The sequence below is a fragment of the Scyliorhinus canicula genome, chromosome 3 (genome assembly GCF_902713615.1).
Source record: "Scyliorhinus canicula chromosome 3, sScyCan1.1, whole genome shotgun sequence".
Lineage (NCBI taxonomy): Eukaryota > Metazoa > Chordata > Chondrichthyes > Carcharhiniformes > Scyliorhinidae > Scyliorhinus > Scyliorhinus canicula.
Window position 1 is genome coordinate 216,812,131 of NC_052148.1, and position 27,855 is coordinate 216,839,985.

A 27,855-nucleotide genomic window follows, 5' to 3' on the forward strand; every position below is an offset into this window, starting at 1 on the left:
GATATCCCGGAATGTTAAACTGACAGTCCTGTCCCTCCTTTAACCATGTCTCCATAATTGCAATTACATCATAGTTCCATGCAGTAATCCAGTTCATCTGTTTTACCTGTTATACTTCTTGCATTGAAGCAAACGCACTCCAGGCCGGCAGTCCAGCGGAGCCCTGCATCTTCCCTCTGCCTGCTCTTACTTTGTGCTATGTTTATCTCAGTCTCACTTTTATCCCAAGTCCCTACACTTACTGGCTTGCTGTTCCGATTCCCACCCCACTAGTTTGAACCCTCCCGAACAGTACTAGCAAACCTCCGGCCCAGGATAGTGATGCCCTCCAGTTCAGGTGCAACCCATCCTTCTTGCACATGTCCCACCTTCCCCACAAGATATCCCAGTGATCTAAATATCGAAAGCCCCTCCTCCTACATCAGCTCTTTAGCCATGTGTTGAACAGTACTATCTCCCTGTTCCAAGCCTCACTAGCACGTGGCACAGGGAATAATCCCGACCTAACTCCCTGAATTGTCTTTGCAGGACCTCTTCCATCTTCCTGCCTATGTCATTAATACCAATGTGGACAATGACATCTGTCTGTTTACCCTCCTGTTTCAGGATGCCCTGTAACCGTTCAGAGACATCTAGGACCCTGGCACCAGGGAGGCAACACACCATTCTGGAGTCCCGTTTGCGGCTACAGAAATGCCTATCTGTGCTCTTGACTATCAAGTCTCCTACTCATTTGGACTTAGCCCGACCCTGCCCTACAGCAGAGCCAGTTGTGGTGCCACAGGCCTGGCTGCTGTTGGTATCTTCCCCTGAGAGGCTATCCCCCACAGTATCTAAAATGGTATACCTGTGTGAGAGGGCAATAGCCACAGTAGGCTCCTGCCTTACCTGCCTGCTCTCCTGGCAGTCACCCATCTACCTGTCTGAACCTGTGGTGTGACCACCTCCCTGAGTGTTTATCATACTCTCTGCCCCTTGTATGCTCCGCAATGTATCCAGCTGCTGCTCCAACTGAACTACGTGGTCTATGAGGAGATGCAGCTGGTCACATTTCCCACAGACATAGTCATCAGGTGGAATAGTCATCCTGGTAGAATTAAGTTTCACCTCAAATTTCAACTCCTTTGTCAATTATTTTCTGAGCCATAAAATTGTAACAATAGATAGTGTTGTATAGGCTCTGTCTAGTACACTTGAAGTTGAACTGTTTCTATACTTTGTTTTTTTTTCTGTTAACACAGTAACATCGTATCAGTTTCAGACAGGTGAATACTTTCAACCCATCAATCCTATTTGTTTTTTTGATGTATTTTATTACAAATATGTATCAAAGCAGGTTACAGTGAATAAACACCCCAGGAAACATACTTCCCAGCAATCAACTATACAGTCTGTGCAGATTTTTCCCCTTTTTCATCCCCCCGCCCCAGCTCCCTACGATAAACATCTCCTCAAACATGGTCATAAACATCCCCCACCTTTCCTCAAACCCCCCGAAGAGCCCCTTAACTCATAATTTATCTTCTCCAACCGCAGGATGTCGTACAGGTTACCCAACCAAGCCGCTACCCCGGTGGCAATGCTGACTGCACTCTAGTAAAATTCGCCGCCGAGCAATCAGAGAGGCGAAGGCTATGACATCGCTCTTCCTCCTCTCCATAAGCTCCGGCTTCTCTGAAACGCCAAATATCACTATTGTAAATGGCATCTCCCCTAAATTAGCCCGCTGTGCCAGCTCATTCACCAGGAATACCTCGCTTTTCCCTACTGATGCACTATCAATTACGACGAGACGAGAGTAGAATGTAATCGAGGCTTTATTACAGAGATGTGTGGCCTCCTACAGCAGCTGATTAAATGGCTGCTGTATGGAGAGCACACACATTAATACTCCGCCTACTGGGCCGAGCCAGTAGACAGGGATCTACCCCTGTACCTGTAGCACAGGGGCCTTACCGTAAAACCCATATATATACAGTATATACATCAGTGGTGACTACCACACCTACATTCAGTTTGTACCCTGAGAACCCTCCAAACCTCCCCAACAGGCCCATAATCATTCTCGTACTCTCCAATGGATCCGAAACGTACAGCAAGAGGTCATCAGCATAGAGCAACACCCAATGCACTATGTCCACTCATAAACCCCGTCACTCCGCCGACCCCCTAGGAGCCATCACAACGGCTCTATGGCCAGCGCAAACAGTAACGGCACAGCGGGCACCCCTGCCTCGTATCCCTGTGTAGCTTTGGGAGCTCATATCATTCGTCCTCACCCTCGCTCTTAGTGCCACAACAGCAACCGCACCCATGCCACAAATCGCGGCCCAAACCCAAACCTTCCCAAAACCTCTAACAGGTACCACCACTCCACCCGATCAAATGCCTTCTCCGCGACCATGGACACCACACATCGGGTACCAGAGTCCCCGACGGATTCATCACCACATTTATCTTACATTACTCGCGAGCTGCCTGCCCTTCATGAAGCCTGTTTGATCTTCTGCATCCACCCCCGGGGACACACTCCTCCATCCTCCCCGCCAACAACTCAGACAATACTTTCACATACGTGTTCAAAAGTGATATGGGCCTATCCGACCCACATTCCACCGGGTCCTTCCCCTTTTTCGGGATTAGTGTGATTACTGCCTGCATCATCGTTTCCAACAACTCCCCCTTCTCCAGTGCTTCATTAAAGCCCCCAACAGATGTGATGCCAGGTACGTCGCAAATTCCTTCTAAAATTCCGCCGGGTACCCATCCGGTCCAGGGGCCTTCCCCGACTTCATACCACTGATACTATCCAGCACCTCCCTGAGCCCAGGGGCTCCTCCAATGTCTGCCTCTTTGCTTCTTCCACCTGGGGAAACTCCAGCTTGTTCAGAAACCGCCCCATGTCCCCATCCTCTCCCCCGGGTCCGCCTCGTAAAGTCCCTAAATGCTTCATTTATCCTCCCTGACTCCGACACCACATCCCCAGCCCCAGTCCGTATCGTCAATATTTCCATGGACGCAGCCTGCTTCTGTAGCTGGTGCGTCAGCATGCGGCTTGCCTTCACCCCATACTCATATTGCACCCCTCTTCCGCTACCGCCCTCCCCATTGACAGCCTGTCAACTGCCCCTGCAACTTTTTCCTCCTCACCAATCCCTCCACGGTGGGCACCCTCAAATATTCCCTGTCCACCTCCACTATCTTGCTCACGAGACGGTCATGTTCCTTCCTCTTTTCCCTATCCACACGAGCATTAAACAAAATAATTTCCCCCTGGGCCGCTGCCTCCAGTGCTTCCCAAAAAATGGCTGCCGGCACTTACCCATTCTGATTCAACTCTACATACTCCTAATCGCGCCCCGCACCTTACCACAAAAACTTCCATCCGCCAATAACCCCAAATCAAACCTCCACCCCGTCTTCTTGCTCATTAAAATTGCCACTCCCCTCGATTTCAAATCAAACCCTGAGTGAAAAACCTGCCCAACCCACCCATTCCTTAACCTAACCTGGCCCTTCACACGGAGGTGCGCCTCCTGCAGAAAGACCACCCCCACTTTGAAGCTCCTGAGGTGTGCGAACACCCGCGACCTTTTAAACGGCCCATTCAGTCCCCGGACGTTCCACGTTACCAACCTTACGCTTCCAATCCTCTCTACGTCCGTCATTTTCCCCACTTAACTCCTGCCCCCTTAATTCCACCTGAGATGTAACCCAAACCAGATGGCCCCTTTCTCCTCCCCTGACCATGTCATCTCACACTCTGCCATGTTGCAAGAACCTCCTCCCCCCCCCCCCCCCCCCCCCCCACCTCCACCCCTCCCCTCTCCCCTCCCACCGGCCACCCCTCTCGGCCTACTCCCCCAACACCTCAATTCCGTTCTCCAGCAACACCTGCTAGCGCTGCCGTCCCTGCCCAAAGGCACCTCCCAATGACCTTCCCCTCACCCCACCCACTCCTCAGCTCAAGGAGGAAGCAAGTCTCCCTGCTGACCTTACCCTCCCCCACACAAACAAGGACTTTTCCTGAACTCCAGGCAGCCATCTTCAAAAGCAAACGGCAAACACTAACAGTCCCATAAAACAGGAGGGGGGAATGGGAACATCCATCTCCACATAAACTCTTCACCTCTACAACCCCTTACAATCCCAACAGTAAACAGCAAAACCCCCCCCGCAAAAATGACAAAAATCCTGCATTCCTTACCCCCACTTCAAACATTCTCCCAACCATTACAGAGTGCCAGCACCCCGCTTCCCAAGCACTGTCTGCTCAGTTCTCCCCCCATTTATCCTCCTTAATAATACTCCTGTCCTCCAAACGTCACCCATAGTTTTGCCGGGTAGAGCACCCCAAACCTGATCTGCCGCCGGTACAGCACCGCCTTGGCCTTGTTGAAACCTGCCCGCCGCTTTGCCAACTTGGCTCCGATGTCCTGATAAATTTGGACGTTATTCCCCTCCCAGTCGCAGGTACCCTTCCCCTTGGCCCATCGCGAAACTTTCTCTTTCTCCACAAATTTGTGGAGTGTCACGATCATCACCCACGGTGGCTCCCCAGCTCTCGGCTTCTGCCTCAGGGACCTATGCACTCGGTCCACTTCAGGCACCTTATCTAGCAACCCTTCTGCAACCAGCTCGCCAGCATCTTCGGGACATCTCTCGTGGCACTCACACCTTCCACTCCTTCAGGCAGGCTCACTACTCGCAGGTTCGACCTTCTCCAGGTATTCTCCTGCTCCTCCATCTTTGCCCTCAACGTTTTACACAGATCAACTAGGAATCCCACCTCTGCCTCCAGAGCCACCACACGATCGCTGTGGTCTGAGATCACTCCTTCGATCTCCCAAATCTGCGACAGCTGCACATCCAAACAATTCTCCACCCGTTCCACAGAACTCTTCAGGGGTGCCACAGCTCCTTCGATGGCCTTCGAGGGGTCCTCAGTGTGGTAGTCACCACTGTATGTATATTACTTATATTAGAGGTAATACGGTAAGGCTCCTGTACTACAGGTACGGGGGTAGATCCCTGCCTGCTGGCTCCGCCCAGTAGGCGGAGTATAAATGTGTGTGCTCACCGAGCTGGTCCCATTTCTGGTAGCAGCTGCAGGAGGAAACACATCTCTGCTTAATAAAGCCTCCATTACTCTCTACTATCGTCTCGTCATAATTGATAGTGCATCAATTTATTAAGCAGGGATATTACAGCGATGGAACTACGCATCAAGCCTGATCGCCTACAGCTGCACCCGCAAGCAGCCAACGCCACGTCGGCTTTCGACCGCTGGCTCACTTGTTTCGAGAGCTACCTCCAATCCGCGACGGACCAACCCTCGGACGCACAGAAGCTCCAGGTTCTTTACTCACGGGTGAACTACGATATTTTCCCCCTTATCCGTGATGTGCCTACTTACACGGAAGCAATGGAGCTCCTGAAGGGACATTACATTCGCCCGATCAACAAACTGTACGCCAGGTACCTCCTGTCCATGAGACAGCAACTCCCTGGTGAGTCTTCAGATGATTTCTGGCATGCCCTGAACATCCTGGGGAGGATCCGTGATTGCCAGGCAGTTTCGGCTGTCAAACATACTGAACTTTTAATCAGGGACGCTTTTGTTACGGGTAATGGGGTCAGCGTACATCTGCCAGCGCCTATTAGAAGGGGGTACGCTCGACCTTGCGGCAACCAGGCAGCTCGCAAACTCACTGACTGTTGCCTCCCGTAACGTACAGTCGTACGCTCCCGACAGCACAGCACCCTCATGGACATCGTGGGCCCCACCAGCTTCCGACCCCAGCCCACCCCAAGTCTGCACCACGCGGCAGCCAGCCAACCCCGGGGGGCCCAAATGCTACTTCTGCGGGCAGACCAAACACCCCTGGCAGCGCTGCCCAACGCAGAGTGTAAACTGCAAGGCCTGCGGAAAGAAAGGACATTTTGCTGCTGTGTGCCAGGCCAGTTGATCACTGCAGTTTCTAGGCCCAGCGTTCCTGCACCCCCCATGTGCGACCCGTGGGCGCTGCCATTTTCGTCCCCGCAGACCATGTGCGGCCCGTGGGCGCCACCATCTTTAACGCCACCCGCTCCGTGGGCGCCACCATTTTCGGCGCCATTTTGGACGGCACCTCAGGACCCCAGTTCATCGGGAACTTCGCCTGGCTGTTCATCGCCTGCCACCGTCGCCGACCAGCCCTGGGCCTACCAGCACCAGCCGCAGCTCGCCTCCATCACGCTCGGCCAGTCCTGGCCTCACATCCTCGCAACTGCGACGACGACAGTGAAAGTTGATGGGCACAAGACTTCCTGCCTTCTTGACTCTGGGAGCACGGAAAGCTTCATCCACCCCTCTACGGTAAGGCGCTGCTCCCTCGCGGTACACCCTGTCACCCAAAGAATCTCCATGGCCTCCGGATCCTATTCCGTAGATATCTGGGGGTACTGCATCGCCACCCTCACCATCCAGGGCGTAGAGTTCAGCAACTTCCGACTCTACTTCCTCCCCAACCTCTGCGCTGCCCTGTTACTTGGCCTGGACTTCCAGTGCAGCCACCAAAGCCAAACTCTAAAATTTGGCATACCCCTACCACCCCTCACCGTATGCGGCCTCACGACCCTTAAGGTCAACCCAGCTTCCCTGATTGCAAACCTCACCCCGGTTTGCAAACCCGTCGCCACCAGGAGCAGACTGTACAGTGCCCAGGACAGGACCTTCATCAGGTCGGAGGTCCAGCGGCTGCTGTGGGAAGGCATCATTGAGGCCAGCAACAGCCCCTGGAGAGCCCAAGTGGTAGTAGTAAAGACTGGGGAGAAACACAGGATGGTCATTGACTACAGTCAGACCATCAATCTGCACATGCAGCTCGATGTGTACCCCCTCCCACGCATATCTGATATGGTCAATCAGATTTCACAGTGCTGGGTCTTTTCTACAGTGGACCTGAAATCTGCCTACCACCAGCTCCCCATCCGCAAGGCGGACCGCCAATACATGGCGTTCGAAGCAGACGGTCGCCTTTACCACTTCCTTAGGATTCCTTTCGGCGTACTAACGGGGTCTCGGTCTTCCAACGTGAGATGGACCGAATAGTTGACCGGTACGGGTTGCGAGCCACCTTCCCGTAACTCGATAACGTCACCATCTGCGGCCACGACCAGCAGGACCACGACGCTAACTTTTTCAAATTTCTCCACACCGCCAAACACCTGAACCTCACGTCCAATAAGGAGAAGTGCATGTTAGCACCAACCGCTCTGCCATCCTTAGCTATGTTGTGGAAAATGGAGTTCTAGGGCCCGACCCCGACCGCATGCGCCCCCTCATGGAACTCCCTCTCCCCCACTGCCTCGAGGCCCTGAAACAATGCCTGGGGTTTTTCTCCTATTATGCCCAGTAGGTCCCTAACTGTGCGGACAAGGCCCGCCCACTCATCCACTCCACAGTTTTCCCCCTGACGGCTGAGGTCCGCCAGGCCTTCAACTTTATCAAGGCCGAAATCGCCAAGGCTGCGATGCACGCAGTCGATGAGACGTTACCCTTTCAGGTCAAAAGAGATGGATCGGACGTCGCTCTGGTCGCCACCCTCAACCAGGCAGGCAGACCCGTGGCATTCTTTTCCCGCACCCTCCATGCCTCCGAAATTCGGCACTCCTCTGTCGAAAAGGAGGCCCAAGCCATCGTAGAAGCAGTGTGACATTGGAGGCATTACCTGGCTGGCAGGAGATTCACTCTCCTCACAGACCAACGGTCGGTTGCCTTCATGTTTAATAATACACAGCGGGCAAGATCAAAAATGATAAAATCTTAAGGTGGAGGATTGAGCTCTCCACCTACAATTACGAGATTTTTTATCGCCCCAGTAAGCTCAACGAGCCCCCCGATGCCCTATCCCGAGGTACATGTGCCAGCACACAAGTGGACCGACTTCGGGCCCTACACAATGGTCTCTGTCACCCAGGGGTCACCCGGTTCTTTCACTTTATAAAGGCCCACAATCTGCCCTACTCCATCGAGGAAGTCAGGGCTATCATCAGAGACTGCCAGGTCCGCGCGGAGTGCAAACCGCACTTCTACCGGCCAGACCGAGCGCACCTGGTGAAGGCCTCCCGCCCCTTTGAACGCCTCAGCATGGACTTCAAAGGGCCCCTCCCCTCCACCGACCAAAACATGTACTTCCTGAATGTGGTTGATGAATACTCCAGATTCCTCTTCGCCATCCCATGCCCTGATATGACGTCTGCCATTGTCATTAAAGCACTCAACAGCATCTTTGCCCTGTTCGGTTTCCCCGCTTACGTCCACAGCGACCGGGGATCTTCCTTTATGAGCGATAAGTTCCTGCTCAGCAAGGGCATTGCCTCAAGCAGGACGACCAGCTACAACCCCCGGGGAAACGGGCAGGTGGAGAGGGAGAATGGGACGGTCTGGAAGGCCGTCCTGCTGGCCCTGCGGTCTAAACCTTTCCCGGCAGGAGGGCCACCCCGACGAGCTCCACTCCATCCGATCACTACTCTGCACTGCGACTAATGAAACCCCTCATGAATGTCTCCTTGCCTGCCCTAGGAAGTCCACCTCTGGGGTTTCGCTCCCAATGTGGCTGGCAGCTCCAGGACCCGTCCTCCTCCGCAAGCACGTGCGGCTCCACAAGGCAGACCCGTTGGTCGAAAGGGTACAACTGCTGCATGCGAACCCGCAGTAAGCCTACGTGGCGTACCCCGACAGCCGCCAGTACACAGTCTCCCTCAGGGACCTGACACCAGCTGGATCCCCACCCACGGCCCTGCACTACCCGACACCCTCCCCTCTGATTGCCCCGGCGCCACACACCCTCCACCCAGCGCACCTCACTACAGCCCCCGCCCCCTGGTTCCACCCAAGGATGAAGATGAGGACAACACGCTCCCGGCATCACTACCGGGACTGAGGCGCTCACAGCAGAGGATCAAGGTACCCGACCGGCTAAATTTGTAAATTTTTCACCAGACTCTAAACCTTAAATTCTCACAAACCTGTAAATAGTTTTCCGCCGCCCCCGCTGGACTCTATTTTAACAGTGGTTTAATGTGGTAGTCACCACTGTTTGTATAATACTTGCATTAGAGGTAATACGGTAAGGCTCCTGTACTACAAGTACGGGGGTAGATCCCTGCCTGCTGGTTCCGCCCAGTAGGCGGAGTATAAATGTGTGTGCACACCGAGCTGCTCCCATTTCTGGTAGCAGCTGCAGGAGGCAACACATCTCTGCTTAATAAAGCCTCGATTACTCTCTGCTCTCGTCTCATCGTAATTGATAGTGCATCACTCAGGCATTTCCTTCCTCTGCTGGCAGAATTCCTCCTTAATAAACACCATCAGCTTCTCCATCTGGGGACTTCCAGCTTGCATCAGCCCTTCCCCCGCCGCCTTGCTTCAACTGGCTGTTGCTGCAGTACAGGCATGCTCCAACTCTTCAGCCTGGTCGCTCACTGTTTTCTGCCGGGTCTGATAGCCGCAGACATATCACTCCTCCAAAATTCACCTACGCCTTTTATACAAAATTCCACACAATATCGGGTAAAAAGCACTCTTTTCTGTACCTTCAAGCAGGAGCTGCCTGTTGTGTGACCACTCACTCCATGGTCACAACCGGAAGTCGTCCCTTCAATTGAATTTTAAGTATTGTTGGATCCAATTTTATCACATGCCTCTCTTTTAAGTTTGTTTAATCTTATATCCATAGCATTCTATTCTTTGATGCAACCCTGTTATCTTATAAAAATGTTTTTACTGTTTCATATATTTGAAGATTTCCCACTGCTAATCCAATTAATAATAATAATCTTTATTAGTGTCACAAGTAGGCTTACATTAACACTGCAATGAAGTTACAGTGAAAATCCTCTAATCGCCACATTCCAACGCCTGTTTGGGTACACAGAGGGAGAATTCAGAATGTCCAATTCACCTCACAGCACGTCTTTCTGGATTTGTGGGAGGAAACCGGAGCACCTGGAGGAAAGCCACGCAGACACAGAGAGAACGTGCAGACTCGGCCTAGCCCATCCCAGATAGCCCCTTTCTCCGCCCCTGACCATATCATCTCTCACCCCCTGCCACGTCGCAAGGACCTCCCCCCCCCTCCCCCCGCCCCCCCAGCCACCCCTCTTGGTCTTTTCCCTCACCACCTCACTTCCATTCACCAGCATCACCTGCTAGCGTGGCCGCCCCTCCCCAAAGGCACCACTCAATGGTCAATCCTATTTGTTAACCAGAGCCTGCTTTATTCTTCAATGAAACCTATTCCACCACTGTGCCAATAACCTGATCCACAGACTTAAAACCCTTTCAGTTTAAAAAAAAAACTTCTGCTTCATTTCCCTTTTCTTTGGTTTCATGTAAGGACACTTTGCGTATTGTAGTCACAGATCAAATTTTGAAGCATTACTATGTTTTTGGTTATGCGGTGATCTTATGGTTGCAGGGTGCATCGATTCTACGAATGTTGCGTGACTGGATGACACCAGAAGAGTTTCAGCGAGGCTGCCAGGTACAACATTTAAAAATTATGTTTTCGTAAGGAGATGTGACAGTGCGCCATGGCTTCAGTGCATTGTCCTCCGAATCATTTTATGTGCTGATATTTCCTGACTGGTGAGTAGCTGTCACACAGTCATACTGTCACTGGGGACACCAACTGGAGGCCAGCTGGTTCCCAGCAGAAACCATCAGAGTGTGGCATTGGTAGGAGGTTTAGTCAATTGCCTACATGTTGCCTGTGAATGGTGAGAATTGCTGAGAGTCCAAGAAGAAGAACGAAGGAAACTTCGCTTATCAAAAAGAAACTTTGTTCACAATAACTGAGGAAAGTATTTTAAATGCTGAATTCTACCTTCAGAAATACCTCTCGGATCATCCATTTCAAAATGCAAAGACTGATGACTTCTGGAAATCCCTCACTGAGGTAAACTCTAGTTAGAATGATCAATCTTGTTGCTTTTTGTCTGAAAAGTTACTCCATGGGCTGATTCAAATTTTCCACTGTTCTCAGGAAGCATTGATTTAATTTTTACTGTAGGTCAGTGGTAAGCCTATAAAGGAAGTGATGGATACATGGACACGGCAGATGGGCTTCCCTGTACTGACTGTTGAATCGATCTCAACGCTCACACAGAAACGCTTCTTGTTAGACTCAAAAGCGAATGCATCTGAACCCCATTCGCCTCTAAAGTAAGACACCCTAATACATAATGCATAACTAATTTGCTTTGTTGTCTTTTGACTAAACTTCAGTTTATAATCTCTTACAATTGGTTTCAGATACAATTTGAACAACTAACTTAGTCCGATGATTACAAATGTTTACGGTCAATTGGGTCAATTTTTATGTCTCCATCGGTGATGATTGTGGAGCAGAATAGCAAGTTCAAGAAACTGGGTGGTGGCCAATTTACCTGATTCTTGGTCCACTCATCTGGATCGGCCTCAGGGACTCTCAAAAGAAGACGAGGGCTTCAATTTATATGTAAATCTTTTTAATTATGTATATATTTAACTCACAAGCAAATCACCTTAATTCTCACTGGAATGACTCATGTACTAACTATGCCTGCTTTAAGCAAGCAATGAGACCCTGGTCTGGATTCTCTGCCGGCGGGATGCTCTGAACTGCCGGCAGCCCGTGGGGTTCCCGACAGCGTAGGGCTGCCCCACAATGGGAAATCCCATTGACCAGCCGGCGCAATTGAGCATCCCGCCGTCGTGCTGAAACAGAAATGTGGCGGGACGGAGAATCCAGCCCACCCTGTGTGCAGAGTACACCCATTTGCACCCTCACCAATATTGTCCTCTGTGCTCAATCAGCTACAATTGGATCGTGTGACTCACGGCTAAGCACTTAGCACAGTTCAAGTAAGGTGCAATCATGTTTAATACTCTGTAGGCAATGTATATAAGTACTTAATATTTGTTGCCCTGATATACCCTTTAGTGACAGTGTTGGGGGATGCTCTAGAGTCTACACTAGTACCACTTTCAGACTATTTTTATTTGTTTCAGGGATGTAACCAAAATTGGTAAGGCTGCATTTATTGCCCATCCCTGGTTGCCCTGAGAAAATGGTGGGGGGCTTTTCCCACTGCAGTCCTCTGCAGCTGAGGAAGCACATGAATTCACCTGATGTACCCACATCAATCTAACTACATAAATCATCAAAATTCAGCATACCTGTGCTGATGCTTGCTACTAATTGTACAGATTAAGTGACACTGAGTGTTGTAATATTCTGTGCCCACAGTCTCCTGTGGCTTCTTCCTCTTTGAAGGCCTACAAGAGACAAAGAGCTAGATTCTCTGGTTCCTTGTTTCTTGGTGGCCCGCTGTTCGCTGGTGGCGGGATTCTCTCTTCCTGCCATTAGTCAAAGGGATTTATCATTGAAGCTCCCCTATTGCTGCCGGGAAACACATGGTGGGGGGAGGGGGGGGGTGTTGCCAACAGGAAGAGCAAAACCCAACAGCCGGAGAATTCCAGCCAAGGTGGCGATACAGCAAAGAATAGTAATACATCTGAGGATTGGGAGTGTTTTAGAAACCAGAAAGGGCAACACGGTGACGCAGTGGCTAGCCCTGCTGCCTCACGACACCGAGGACCCAGGTTCGATCCTGACCCAGGTAACTGTCCTTGTGGAGTTGGCACATTCTGCCCGTGTCTGCGTTGGTCTCACCCCCACACCCCAAAAGATTTGCAGGGTAGGTAGATTGGCCAAGCTAAATTGGTCCTTACTTGGAAAAATGTAAAAAAAAACCAGTATAAGACCACCAAAAGTAGATAAAAAGGAAAAGGATAGAGTATGAGCGTAAGCTAGCCAGGAATATTAAAAAGTATGCAAAAAGGAAGCAAGTGGCTGAAGTAAACATTACTCCCTTAAAGGCAGAGACAGGAAATTATACTGGCGAATGGGGAAATGGCAGAGACATTTAACACATATTTCATGGGCGGGATTCTCCGTCACATGCGGCCACCCCTGCCGGCGGTGGGATTCTCCGTCTTGCCAGCTGGCCACAGGGATTTCCCATTGTGGGCAGCCCCACGCCGCCGGGAAATCCCCGGATGTGGATGCGTTGCCACCACAAGAGAGTCCCGACAGCAGAGCATCCAGCCCCATGTCTCTCTTTGCAGTAGAAGTTACAAGTTGCATAGCAGAAACAGGGGATCACTGAGAAGCTAATAAGAGTGAACAAATTAAAACAATTAGTATCAGCAGAGTAAAAAGTGCTGGAGCCCCTCAATGGACTAAAAAAGAACAGATCCCCATGACCCAATGGCCTACAACCTAGGGTTCTAAAAGAGAAAGCTGCACAGACAGTGGATGCACTAGCTATTATTTTCCAAAATTATCTAGATTCTGCGATGGTTTCAGAAGATTAGAAGTTAACAAATGTATCACCACTATTGAAGAAAGGAGCGAGAGAGAAAACAGGGCACTAGAGGGCATTTAGTTGTTGGGAATCTATTATTAAGGAAGTCTTAACAATGCAATTAGAAAGTCATAGCATGATTAGAACAAGTCAACATGGTTTCACAAAAGGGCAACCTGGTTTGACAAATTTATTCGAGATTTTTGAAGATGTAACTGGCAGAGTAGACATGGGGGGACCAGTGGATGTTGTATACTTAGATTTCCAAAAGGATTCACTAAGGTGCCATACACAAAGTTGACACACAAGATGAGGGTTGGAATTCTCTGGCCATTCAGGCTAACGGGATTCTCTGGTTCCTTCGGAAGCGCTCCTGCCACGAGTTTTCCAATGGCGTGGGGTGACATAGCAGCGGGACCAGAGGATATTGCCACCAGCGAACAGCGCGTCGCCTTATGTAGTCAGGGGGGTGACATTTTGCATCGGTGATAGACAGGAAGCAGAGGATAGGGATAAATGGGGCATTTTCAAGTTGGCAAGTGCCATAAGTATTAGTGCTGGGGCCTCAGCTATTTACAATCTATATATAATAAGACAGTAATGTTGTAAATACAAAGCTAGGTGTGAAGCAAACTATGAGGAGGAGACAAAGAGGCTGCAAAGTGATAGGGACATGGTTAAATGAGTGCTCAGTAAGATGACAGAGTACAATGTGGGGAGGTGTTGCTCGTAAAAATAGAAAAGCAGAATTTATTTTAAAATGAGAAACATGCAAATGTTAATGGGCAGGGAGACGTGGGTGTACTCCTACAAGGAAAACAACAGTCGGAATTCTCTGTCCATTCAAGCCGGCGGGATTCTCCAGTCCTACTGAAGTGAATAGAGTTTTGGCTGAGTACCAAATTCTCTATTCTCGCTGGCAGCAGTGGCAGGGCGAACTCGGATTGCAGAATCCCGGCAAAGATTTAGCATGCTGGGACATATTGGGCGGGATTCTCCGACCCCCCGCCGGGTCGGAGAATCGCAGGGGATGGTGTGAATCCCACCCCGTCACCGCCCGCAATATTTTGAGGATGCCAAAAATCTGCGCCGACGGGAATCGCGCCGCGTGCCTCGCAGGTGCGACGCTATGGGCCACGGGTCACCGGTCGTGCTGGTTGATACCAGGCAGCGCAGAAGTAGTGGTCGGCGTGGGCGGCCACCGGAGAAGTGACAGCACGGCAATAGATGGGAGGGGTTCACGTGCCAGTGGAAGGTGCGTGCCGGTGATAGTGGTCGGTGCCGGGGTTGGGGGTGAGTGCGGGGGGGGGGGGGGGGGGGGGGGGGGGTACCGGGAGGGGGAAGCTGGGGAGAGTGAGTGCCGGGGAGGGGGGGCTGGGGAGGTTAAGTGACGGGCAGTGTGGGGTCATTCCAGTCGTTGAGTGGGGACCTGTCCAGCATCTCACAGGCATCTGTGCACCGGTGCATCCGGGCAGTGACAGATGCCCTGTATGCCATCGCGGACCGCTACATCCAGTTCCCTGTGGACTGGGCCAGCCATGATGCCCAGGCAGTGGGATTCGCTGCTGTGGCCACGATTCCCATGGTCCAGGGGGTGGTCAAGGGGATGCATGTCGCCATGCGGCCACCAGCTGATAACAGCTGTGTTCACGAATAGGAAGGGAACCTACCCCATGAACATTCAGGTGGTCTGCGACCACCGCATGAGGATCCTGCACATCTGCACCTGGTACCCGGGCAGTGTACATGACTCGTTCATATTGGCGCAATCTTTCATCCCCACCTTGTTCAAGGTTCCGACCCCCCCCCCCCCCCCCCCCCCCCGCCCCCCCACCCCCAGCTGAGGGGCTGGTTGCTTGGCGACAAGGGTTACCTGTTGCGGTTGTGGCCTATGACGCCTATACGGAGGCCACAGACTGACGCGGAGAATCGCTACAACAATGCCCATGCAGCGACTAGGGGTGTGATAGAGAGGTGCTTTGGGCTGCTGAAGATGCGCTTCAGGTGCCTAGACCGCTCTGGAGGGGCCCTCCAGTACCTTTCGGAGTGGGTCGGCTGCGTCGTTGTGGTCTGCTGCATCCTGCAACATAGCCCAGCAGAGGGGCGATGTGCTGCAGGCAGAGGAGGGGGAAGGGGAGGAGCAACAGGACGAAGGGCAGGCCTCCCCAGATGAGGAGGATGGGGGAAATGTACAGGACAGATGGGCTGGACATGGACGGGAGGCTGCCACCGTTACTGGCTGGGCCAGCGGGCACAGGATGGGTTGATAGCCACCTGGTTCACAGACTAGGGGTATGTGGGAATCGCCGGGTATGGGCACAGGCAGCACAGTATGGCACCAACCTACCACCCTCACCCCACCCACCCATCACCACCCACCCACCACCAACCACCCTCACATCACACGCATGAACACCACCCCTCCAATGCACATCCACCTGCGGCACACGGGCCTATCCCTGTCTTGCGGTCGCCCTGGCACTGAGTGGGGGCGTCACATGCCCGACAGGCCGGGCCAATCCCTGTCTCATGGGGAAGGGGGGTGGGCGAAGGGGGGCTGGGTGAAGGGGGAAAGGGGGGAATGGGGGGGATGGGGAAAGGGGGAAAGGGGGCCAGGCACTGGGGGGGGGGGGGGGTTTCACTGCCCAGAAGCATGATTTTGTTCAGCAAAACAGAAAGGCAGTGCTGGACTGCTGGGATTTGAATAACACATGGGCGAGTGACAGTGAGAAACAACCAGTTTCTTCTGAAACCTGTCTGATCACCTTCAGGGTTTCAAAAGGAATTTGCAGGAGTGTTAAATCTCTGAATAACCTGCTTTCTCTCCACACTTGCCCTCCTGCTTCACTTTTAATGAATGGCTGGGGACGGGTTGGGGGGGGGGGGGGAGGATGGTGAGTGCAGAGGTCATGCTGTGCATAAGTTGCTTGATGGACCAGCTGATCTCTTCCTGTCCGTCACTTACATGTGTTTGTCCAGTTATCGTTCTCTAATTTCCAGTAGGATTTTGCCCGTTCAGAAAATCTCAGCTTTGATTTTTCACCATGCCTGGGGAAACAAGGTGCTGAGGAAAATAAGGTATGAGAGTGTATTATAGCTTGGAAGGAACAAGGCAGGAAAGGTACAGGAGCACAATGCATAATACCCTGGTAAAATAATACAGCAAATCTCTCAGAATGACTGAATCCTAACCTTTCAATTTCAGTTACCAATGGAACATCCCCATAAAGTGGCTGAATGGAAAAAATGAAACCATTTTCAACTCAACTTCAAACAGTATGTATGAGATAAAAGAAAGGGGGGATGGCAACCTTTAGGTTTTTGGTAAAACCAAAATGGCAAATGCTGGAAATCTGAAATAAATTCAGAAAGTGCTTTGCAGGGCATGGAAATGCTAATTTTGAGAATGGAAAGCAACATCCAAATAGGAAACTGAAACTCTACCCCTGGAAGCCCACGCATTCATGGAGCCCAAGTTACCAACATATCCCTCAGCAGCTGAGGCCTCCCCAATTTGTAGTGCAAATGCCGAAATTGGCCCCAAGCCTGCCAGGTTTGAGCGTCATCAGCAGAATTATTCTGATTTCTCTGAGCTTTTGAATATAAAATTGTCTCATTGCAAGGTAATGGGCAGCACGGGGGCACAGTGGATAGCAAGATTGCTTCACAGCTCCTGGGTCCCAAGTTCGATTTCCAGCTTAGGCCACTGTCTGTGCGGAGTCTGCACGTTCTACTCGTGTCTGTGTGGGTTTCCTCTGGGTGTTCCGGTTTCCTCCCACAGTCCAAAGATAATCAGGTCAGGTGGATTGGCCATGCTAAATTGCCCTTAGTGTCCAAAATGGTTGGATGGTGTTACTGGGTTTCGGGGATCAGGTGGAAGGTGTTCTTTCCAAATGCCGGTGCAGGCTCGATGGGCCGAATGGCCTACATCTGCACTGTAAATTCTATGATTCTATGGAACAAAAAAAGAGTCAACTATCATGTTAATTAGCTCTTTGTTTATTTGATGTTGGAGCAAACGATTTATGTAGATTTGGAAAAGTTGTTCACAGTACAGGCAGTGGAATGTGGAATCACTGCTAACTTGGCAAGACTCCATGAAAGTTGCAGAGAATTAAGACATGCCCGTCCCCCTAATGGCCAGATCGAGGGCGAAATTCTCCGATCCCACGCAGGGTTGGAGAATCGGCCGGCAGCGGCGTTAATCCCGCTCCCGCCGGGTTTTTTATTCTCCGACCGGCCAAAAATTGGCGTTGTGCAAATCCCGCCGGCAGCCTATGAAAACAGCTGGCGCTGGCGGGATGTCATTATATTTTTCTTTCACCATTCTCCGGCCCGGATGTCATTGATGTCATTAAAACGGCGTCATTGATGATGGTTGACGCCGTTCAGTGTCCGAGGGCGAGTGGGGGGGGGGGGGGGGTTGCGGGGGGCGCGGTTGCGGCATTGGAGGGGGGGTTGCGGCGTTGTGGGGGGTTGCGGCGTTGGAGGGGGTGTTGCGGCATTGCAGGGGGGGTTGCGGCATTGGAGGGGGGGTTGCGGCATTGGAGGGGGGGGGTTGCGGCATTGGAGGGGGGGTTGCGGCGTTGAGAGGGGGGTAGGGGTGGTGGGGAGGGGGTAGGGGTGGTGGGGAGGGGGTAGGGGTGGTGGGGAGGGGGGTAGGGGTGGTGGGGAGGGGGGTAGGTGCGGTGGGGGGGGTAGGGGCGTTGGAGGGGGTAGGGGTGGTGGGGGGGTTTGGGGGCAGCGGCGTGCCTCCCTCCCTCCCTCTCCCCCTCTCCCTCCCTCACCCCCTCTCCCCCTCTCCCTCCCTCCCTCTCCCCCTCTCCCTCCCTCTCCCCTCTCCCTCCCTCCCTCTCCCCCTCTCCCTCCCTCCCTCTCCCCCCCTCCCTCCCTCTCTCCCTCCCTCTCCCCCTCTCCCTCCCTCTCCCCCTCTCCCTCCCTCCCTCTCCCCCTCTCCCTCCCTCACCCCCTCTCCCCCTCTCCCTCACAGGAATCAAGCCATTAAGGTCAAATGTGCCTCCCTCTGTTTGTCACAGACAGTTTAGTTACTCCTTAGGCTTCCATGTCTGGTAGTTAACATCCAACTTCATATCTCCAACCAGGTCAGAAATTCATGTTTTTTATGTCTGAAGGACAGAAGTTGGCAATCAGAAAAGTGCAGGATTCTCCCTATTTGCCTTTCATTGGAAATTGGATGCAGAGTTGCAGCAGAGAGATGACATTGGCGCTCCCCTGGGAAACTAAAAGAATGTCTCAGTGTCAGAATTGTGCCATTATTGGGCATTGCCATGTGGTCCATCCCTATAGGGATGGAAAATTAAAGGAAAGATTATCCCTAAATTTCTTTCTTCGTGATACCTGTTTCAGTAGGCTGGGAGGAAATCTGCAAAACTTCACCATAGACAGGAAAAAGGAAGGCCAAAAATAAGAAAAAAAGACTCTTATGGGAGGCATTAATGTGCATTGATGAATTAAGTCAGCAGATCATAGGGTCAAAGATTGGGAAAAACCAGAACTTGCTGGTAGAGGAATGGTGAGCATATAGGAAGTAAGAGTTTTCTCCCATAAAGAGAAGACTTTTGCTCACGGCATTGCTCCACCCTATCTGTTTTGGTGGAATATCGGTAAACAATATTCATTTGATGTTCTTCTTTGATCATTTTTTAGGCATTACTTTAACCTCTGACACAGCCAATAGATTACTGAAAATAAACACAGACCATGTTGGGTTCTATCGTGTCGATTATGAAGCAACAACCTGGGATAAAATCATCAATCAGTTGACAGTGGACTATGAAGTAAGGATAACTGTTGTTCCTTTCATCTTAAGTTTCAAAGTGCAAACATTGAAATTGTACATTTTCTGTAAACATAGATCTGCGAACAAAACTCTGTATAACATGCATCACCATTTAGTTCTTTTCAGTTGCTGATCGTACAGGATTAATTGATGACGCTTTTTCACTTGCAAGGTATTTTACTCATTTTTTTTCTAGAATTTTGCAGAGAATGTTTCCACGGGAAGAACTTAGTGATGCTGTGAGTTCTGACACTGCCCTACCATCCCGATGGGGTTGATCAAAGCACAGGCCGGATTGATAATTACAAGAGTTGGAAAATTTCAACTCTGTTCCTGATGAGCAAAGGTTCACAGCACAAGACTAAATTTGCCCCAATTGGGTATCATCTTTCTTGAATCATACTGGGAAATTTTCAGGTTGTGTACTGAATAGGCACTGTATCATTGCTGCCTAACTACTGAAGCAACTGGGAGATCCAAACAATCTCCAAGTTTCAGCCTCCTGAACAGTTTCTAAATGAGCTGCAAGCACCAAACATATTTTACTGGGAGAAAATTAGGCAGATATTGCATGTGACCAGCCAGCAAGTAGGACCTGTTTGGGGAGCAAATACCAAGAATGACTCAAAAAAATATTGTGAAGCTTAGAGAAATCCTCCTTGTCCCAGGAAAGCTTTTTTCCTTTTAAACTTTTACCAATGGGAGCAACTTTAAGAAGTCTCTGTTTTTCCTTGAAAGTGTCAGCATCTTCGAACAGTTGTAGGACTCCAATTTGTACATCTAATCAGGTTCCCATGTATTTTATGCAAGTGTACATTGAAGATTAATTCAGAGAGGGAATTGGTGGACAGGTTTTCCGCTAGACTTTCATATGATCAAGGAACGGGCGTAGGTCATCCATCCCCTCCAGCCTGCTCCGCCATTTAATAAGATCATAGCTAATATGATAGTAACCTCAAAATCTGCATCCCGCCTACCCCCAAACAACATATCATCCCTTGCTTCCCAAGAATCTATCCACCTCTGCTTTCAAAGTATTCAAAGACTCTGGGCGGTATTCTCTGCTCCCGATAAAAATCGGGATGGGCGCCGTGAAATCGGCCGAGCTTCATGACGGCCTCGGGGCCCGCTCCCCGCACCTAATTCACCCCCACCGGGGGGCTAGGAGCGGGCCCCCGTCGTTCCCGGCTGTGACCTTGTCGCGCCGGAAATGACGCGGAAACGGCGCTTTTCTGATGTCATCCGTGCATGCACGGGTTGCCGGTTCCAACCCGCGCATGCGCGGATGACATCAGCGTGCATATGGCACGAACCCGCGCATGCGCGGTGCCGTCTTTCTCCACCGCCGCCCGGCAAGACGTGGCGGCTTGATCTTGCCGGGCGGCAGAGAGGAAAGAGTGCGTCCGTTTTGGACGCTGGCCAGACGATCGGTGGGCACCGATCGCGGGCCTGTCCCCTCCTGAGCACAGTCGCGGTACTCCCGTCCCAATCGGGGCCCTAGATGCCCCAAACGGGCATCTGGCGCCCGTTTAACGATTGCAGCGACCAGGTGTGGTTGCTGCCGTGGTGAAACGGACGTGAATGGCCGGCCGCTCGGCCCATCGGGCTCGGAGAATCGCCGTTCGGCAACAAAAACGGCGAGCGGCGATTTTTCCGAGCCGGGGGAGGGGTGGGTAGAATCACTGGGGATGCCGGGGGGGGAGGGTAAAAAATGTCGGGAGGCCCTCCCACGATTCTCCCACGCCACCTGGGGAGCGGAGAATTCCGCCCTCTGCTTCCACCACCTTTTCAGGAAGAGAGTTCCAAAGACTCACAACCTTTTCAATCACCGGTCTCCTATTTCCCATGTGCAAAACTTTGATTATCAAACCAGCGTTTCATAGTCTCCTGCTGCTCTATGAAAGAGTTGTCCATTTAGTCCCACTGCCTGTCTTGCATATTTTTCAAATCTTTATCCATTTTGCTTTTAAATTTTTTACTGTCAATTCTGTTTCCACCATTGTTTCTGGAAAAGCAACTAATGTCCCAATAACCATCTCCATAAAAGAGAAAATATTTGTTCATCCAGTTATCAGTTCACCAACCAGTCAATTGTTTTTTTCCCCATTTATGTCACCAAGCTTTTCGGAATACCTTGTTTTCATATTTTTGCGCAGTGCCTCTGTTTATGAAAGTAAGCGTTGCATATGACTTCCTTCCCCAGTTTTAGTCACAGTTCCCTTACTTTTAAACATTCATAGATCTGAATTTCTGAGGGCTGGATTTCATGCCCCCTGCCGGGCATATTTTCAGCACGGGGTGGCACTTAAAGTATGTCAGGTGGCTAGCCCACCATATTCTCATTCACACTTGAGCTGACCCCCTATAACATGCTATGTGGGTGGGTGCAAAAATTGGCAGCCTGCCCACCATATTCACGTGGCCAGTTAAAGGTCAATTAAGCTTGTTAGTAAACCTATTGACTGAAATAATATGCTGCCCATGCCATTGTAGGGTTGGTGTGGGCTGGTGGGAAAGAGTGTGCTGGCTGTTTTTTGGGGCCTAGATGAAAACAGCCGGAAAGAAGCCAGGGCACCACATTTAGGAGGCACCCTCACTGCACTGGGGGAACCCCCTTTCCAAGGTGTCATTATTTCCCACCCCCACCCTCTTCACCATGTGCCCTCCAACCAGCCACCCCCACCCCCCTAAGTTTTTGGATTGTCCCCAATGTAAAAGCCCTTTCTGCAGCAGCCATCACGCATCTTTATGCCCCCTGCTACATCCCAGGCAGCACCCACTACTGAGCTCAGGTACTGCGAAAGCTGCTGGTCAATCATATTGGCTGGCAGCTCTCAAGGGCAGGATAACCTTCCATTGAGGGGTAGAGTTTAGCTCAGCAAGTTTAGCCCTACTTCAGCACAATGTGGCTGAAGGGCAGGCTTGTGTAGGCTGTCAACCGACTGTCCTATTGGTGGGGCAAGCAGTCTGTCCTTGCAACCCCCCTGCCCCCACATAAAGTGCTGGCCTAAATGTCTGCCAACCACTCAAATGAACATAACAACTGGAGTAGAAAATCCAGCCTCTTGAGTCTGTTGCACAATTCAATTAGATCATGACTACACCGCTTAGTGTATATTTCTAATCATCACTAATCCAATAATGTATCACAACAAATTTCATCTAACATCTGACCAATGTACCAACCTATGTCTTCCTGTGCTCATCTAGAATCTACTTTACAGTAAACTATACTCTGGGGCGGGATTCTCTCAGTCCGGGGCGGAGAATCGGCGCGAATCGCGCCACGCTGCCCCAACGCCGGGACATGATTCTTCGCAGAGCGGAGAATTGATGCTGGCGCGGTTGGCGTCGGCCCGGGGCCGCTCTGCGAGGGCACCCCCCCCACCCGGCGATTCTGGGCCCGGGATGGGACGAGCGGCCGTAACAAAAAACCCGAGTCCCGCTGGCGCCGTTCTAACCTGTTCCTAGCTGGCAAGACCTCAGCTTGTGAGGGGGGGGGGGTCACTCTGCGATCGGGGCCTCCTTTCTTCCACGCCGGCCACTGTAGCCCTACGATATGTGTCAGGGCTGGCGCAGAGAAGGGAGCCACTGCGCATGCACGCGTTGGTACCGGTGCCACTGCGCATACGCGGACCTCGCGGCACCCAGTTGAGGCCGGATCAACAGCTGGAGCGGCGAGGGTCGCTCCCGTGCCATGCTGGCTCCCTGTAGGGGCCAGAATTGCTGATCCTGAGGCCATGTTGACGCCGTTGGAAACGCGATGGTGTTTCCAACGGCGTCAACACATAGCCTCAGGATCAGAGAATCCCGCATTCTATTTTGTGCTAACTGCAGAATTTGATATGCTGAATAATTTACTCTTTGTGAAGATCAATGTTTCCAACACTAATTTCTGGATAACAACAGTACTTAAATCTATCACAACAAAAAGTCTATCTCTTAGCCGCTATTCTATCTTCAGTCTTTTAAGCAACTGCATATGCATGTCACCATATTGAAAAAATGAAAATGAAAATCGCTTCTTGTCACGGGTAGGCTTCAATGAAGTTATTGTGAAAAGCCCCTAGTCGCCACATTCCGGCGCCTGTTCGGGGAGGCTGTTACGGGAATCTAACCGTGCTGCTAGCCTGCCTTGGTCTGCTTTCAAAGCCAGCGATTTAACCCAGTGTGCTAAACATATTCCCTTTGATGCCATAGGCAGTTTTTTTTTTAAATCGACAAGACTCCTGTTTGGCACCTTATCAAACCACTTTGTAAAATCCATTTACACAATATCCACTGCATCTCTTTTTTCAAACCATTCTATTATTTCATGGAAGAACGAGATTTGTCAAACATGATGACTTTTACAAATCTATACTTGTTGCCTCAGGAACCCAGCTGTTTTGCTAGGTGAGCATTAATTTTGCTCCATGTTATGGCCCCTCGAAGCCATTACCAATGATTAACTGATCTACAGTTACCAAATTATTTATTTCCTTTTCTGAACACGTTGCCAACCCTCCAATCCTCTTGGATCACAAGTATGACTGATCTGAGCAGTGGGATTATCTCACTTCTGAAGTTAGAGCACATTGGAAGAACATTCCACTGATCATAATTCTAGTTAAAGCATTTTTTTTCTGAAAGTGCAATATTGGTAGAAATAGCAAGTAAACACTCTCCTTGAAATTCTGCCAATGTAAGAAGTTTTGTCCAATTATTGCAGCATAGTTGTGAGAGCATTGCTCTGAAACTGGCTCTGCTATACCTGAAGTGAGATTGATGCTGAGAGTGGGAATCTGAAATCAAAAAGCAGAGACATGGAAGAGATATCCAGATGAGGCATATAATAGTTATCATTCTTCTGACACCCGTTCTGTGCCCTCATCGAAGTTAACCATTACCCCAAAGTTTCCATCCCCACCCCGTATCCTGCTGAACCTATTGGTAGCATGGTGGTTAGCATCAATGCTTCACAGCTCCAGGGTCCCAGGTTCGATTCCCGGCTGGGTCACTGTCTGTGTGGAGTCTGCACGTCCTCCCCGTGTGTACGTGGGTTTCCTCCGGGTGCTCCGGTTTCCTCCCACAGTCCAAAGATGTGCGGGTTAGGTGGATTGGCCATGCTAAAATTGCCCGTAGTGTAAGGTTAATGGGGGGATTGTTGGGTTACGGGTATAAGGGTTACGTGGGTTTAAGTAGGGTGATCATTGCTCGGCACAACATCGAGGGCCGAAGGGCCTGTTCTGTGCTGTACTGTTCTATGTTCACCAATTTCTTTTCAGCTTTTGTCCTCTATTCATAATATATTTTATTTATTTGCACATGAATTGACAGCTAAACTTTGGCCCAACTTTGACTTATTCCTACATTATACCTTACTTATTTCTTATGTTAAAAGATAGCTGCATGTCATCTCAGCTCTGACAGCTCCTAACATTCTCTGACAAAAAGGCTGCTGCAGCATGTGACACTTGTACTGCCAATGACACACAAAACCAAACTTTGCATTGGACGTGAGTAAAATGTATCAGAGCCAGAACTCTCATTACTAATCCTTTAATGGTTTGCCTAACTGTTCCAGAGCGACTCTCCTGAACTACTCTGTAGCTTTAAACATGACAAAATATCTGAAGAATGAAACACATTATTTGCCTTGGTCGAAAGCAATTTCAGCCAGTGCGTATATTCGGGACATGCTTCAAGCTGATGAGTATCTTTACCCAAAGTTCCAGGTGAGCTGAAATAAATACCATGACAGATTTAAATAAAAAGACTTGAAATACTTGGCTTACATGTTTTCCTTGAAAGTGAAGATAAATTGACATTTTTACTTTTGCAGAATTATTGGAATAAACAAATTCAGCCCATTGCACAAATACTTGGATGGAAAGATGATGGTCCCCATTTGAACAGGTTTGCAATTTTTCCTTGAAAAACAATTGTGAACCACGGCATTCATTAGATTGTATAAACTCACTCGAGAATAATTTTGGTATATGCCCAGGTTATTGAGGGAAGTCGCTTTGGGGCTTGCATGTCGGATGGGAGATAAAAATGCATTATCGAATGTATCTGAATTATTTAAAGAATGGACAAATGGAAAAAAGTGAGTATACTGGCTCTGATATTTATGGAGAGGTAGGGAGGGAGTGGTGAGAACTGTGTGAGATTTTATGTCAATGTGGGGGTGCAGCAGTTACCATGGAAATCCCGGGCAGGCAGAGGTCCTGCTTAATTTACTGACAGCACCTCATTCCTACCTTTTTGAGGCTTTGGATGCAATTGTTCCATTGAAGACTTTCCACCAGTTGATGCTCGCTGGCGCTCGGATTGAACACAATGTGCCACTTGATGGAACTTGGAAAATATTCCATCCAGGAACGGGTTCTCTGTGCCATTCAATGGCTCACCAGAGTTCTCACTGGACCTGAGGAAAGGGGGCATCCAACCTCTCTGACAGGTCCAGCTCCTCAGAAATCTCAGAATGTCACTGCATCTCACCCTCAGATCGCTGGCAGGGCCCCCACGCTCACATCACTAGCAAGCCCTGACCACCGCCCCCCACTTCAGTTGCCCACTTCAGCCAGCCCGATGATTTTCCCCCCTTCAAGCACGACCCCTTAGTGCCAACCACCCATCTTGCACTCCAAGGGGTGTGTACCTTCCCTACAATTGGCTCCAGAGTGCCGAGGGGGGTCTTTTATGGGAGGTGGGAGTCAGTGGAGCTGGTGCTGAGCTAGATGGGCTCAGGTGAGGGGTGTTTCCTGTGATGGGAGTCATTTTGCCGCTCTTCCCATCTGCAGCCTTTAAACAGTCAGTTAAAAGCCAAAAATAAGGGCAGCACGGTGGCGCAGTGGTTAGCACTGCTGCCTAATGGTGCTGAGGACCCAGGTTTGATCCCGGCCCTGGGTCACTGTCCGTGTGAAGTTTGCACATTGTCCCCATGTCTGCATGGGTTTCGCTCCCACAATCCAAAGATGTGCAAGGTAGGTGGATTGGTTGCGCAAAATTGCCCCATAATTGGAAAAAATTAATTGGGTATTCTAAATTTATTTTTTAAAAAGCCAAAAATAAAGTTCTCTGATAATAAAGTGGAAGTATTCAAATTTGTAGCCATAACCCCTTTAAACTGTCTCCCGGCATGTCAAATTTAAAGATCTGTGAGATGAAGTTAAAAGGATTCTTTTTAACGTGATGGAAGCTCTTGAGACCAAAGAGCCTCTTAGAAAAAACTATGGTTCGAATAACAACTGCTCCTCTGTGTTAATGGATCCCCTGTGCAGCTATATAAATATACAACCTTAACCTTGCTTTGAAACTGCCTGGACTGTCAATCAAATATCTTGTAAAAGGCAATGGTCCATGAAATTGAATGTAAATAATGCAGTTTAAAGCTTTTGTGCTTCTAGGCAAACTTGAATAAGTTAAAAGATAATGAAATTATTTATAATACAAACATTTCAAATGTTTCCACCATATTAAAGGGAATACTTTTACCTTCATCTCATAGATCTTTGAACTTGACAAGCTACAGAGTCAGTTTAAAGGCATTAGGGCTACAGATGCGAACACTTTCACTTTATTGTAAGAGAACTTTAATTTTGAGGTACTGACAGACCGTTTAAAGGCTGTAGGTGGGAAGTCCAGCCAAATGACCCCCATCACTGCAAAGACCCCTGACCTGAGCCCTCTATCCCATCACCACCCTGACCCCCACCTTCCATGAAGGACCCCCTTGGCATCCTGGGGGCAATTATTTTTAAAAATTAATTTAGGTGATGACGGTATTGTTGGTTATGCCAACATTTATTGCCCATCCCTAGTTGCCCTTCAGAAGGGCAGAGCACTCATCCCCTTGCCACCGCTCGGACTACAAGTTGCCAGGTCCCCATTTCTCAGGACTTGCGACAATTCATGACTGCAGTACTCCCAACTGGGGGGCTGGAGAAGAATCCCAGGGGGCAGGTGAATTGGGCGTTCTGCCCATAAATTAAATTTAAATTAGGGTTAATGACCACTTTGCATGTTCCCGCCAGTCTGACTGCGAACCTCATTGGGGCTGTCGGGAACCTTGTCAGGGTCAGCAGGATGGGTTGGGTGACTCGCAACGCATTTCACGACCGGCGTGAAACTTGTTTTTTGACGCCTAATTCACCAGGTCATCTGGATTACAGCCTCTGGCAGGTGGGCTGGGAAAACAACCCCACCCCCCTCCAACTTTGTTTCTGACCAGAGAGGTGGAACCACTCACCAGGTTAGCTTGATGCTGGCTGGAAATGCCTATAGTAGAAGGCCATTATAATCCTCCATATTTGGCAAAGATCATGGCAGAAAGTTTGTTTGAGGGGCTGGGTGAAACAGCCTTGTTCCTTTTTGACTAATGAGCAATGTTAGCATTTATCTGCTTGATCAAACTGCTGCCATCTACATTTAGCTGCCATCTTTCCGAGACCAGGAATCTCATCGGCTAGTGTTAAATTTAACTCCGGCTTCAATCTGCACTCTTAGAGTCGGATTTAGAGATTATAGTAAAGTCTCTCACCTCTTGAGAACAGGACATGGTTACTATGCACAATTCTGATAGTGGGTTGGGGTCACATTACAACTTAAAAATGTTACCCTGAACCACTCCTTCCTCCATCATAGAGGTGTTAAAACCTTCCCCATTGTATTTC

The 27,855-nt window shown here is 50.0% G+C and overlaps 1 protein-coding gene across 2 annotated transcripts in view; it reads left to right on the forward strand.

The window, feature by feature from the left end:
• LOC119963293 (glutamyl aminopeptidase) overlaps positions 1 to 27,855 on the forward strand; it is a 116,514-nt gene that overhangs the window by 73,101 nt on the left and 15,558 nt on the right. Inside the window, exons 8-16 of one of the 2 annotated variants that reach the window (XR_005460071.1) lie at positions 10,464 to 10,529; positions 10,878 to 10,943; positions 11,058 to 11,209; positions 16,601 to 16,671; positions 19,063 to 19,193; positions 19,312 to 19,367; positions 24,762 to 24,912; positions 25,020 to 25,093; positions 25,185 to 25,285. Coding sequence is in view for 1 of the 2 variants with exons in the window: in XM_038792158.1 (XP_038648086.1) it covers positions 10,464 to 10,529; positions 10,878 to 10,943; positions 11,058 to 11,209; positions 16,601 to 16,671; positions 19,063 to 19,193; positions 19,312 to 19,367; positions 24,762 to 24,912; positions 25,020 to 25,093; positions 25,185 to 25,286 (869 nt within the window). In the remaining variant the exon portion in view is untranslated. Of the gene's footprint in view, positions 1 to 10,463; positions 10,530 to 10,877; positions 10,944 to 11,057; positions 11,210 to 16,600; positions 16,672 to 19,062; positions 19,194 to 19,311; positions 19,368 to 24,761; positions 24,913 to 25,019; positions 25,094 to 25,184; positions 25,287 to 27,855 lie in introns of both variants that reach the window. The other variant, XM_038792158.1, reaches the window with a different exon arrangement.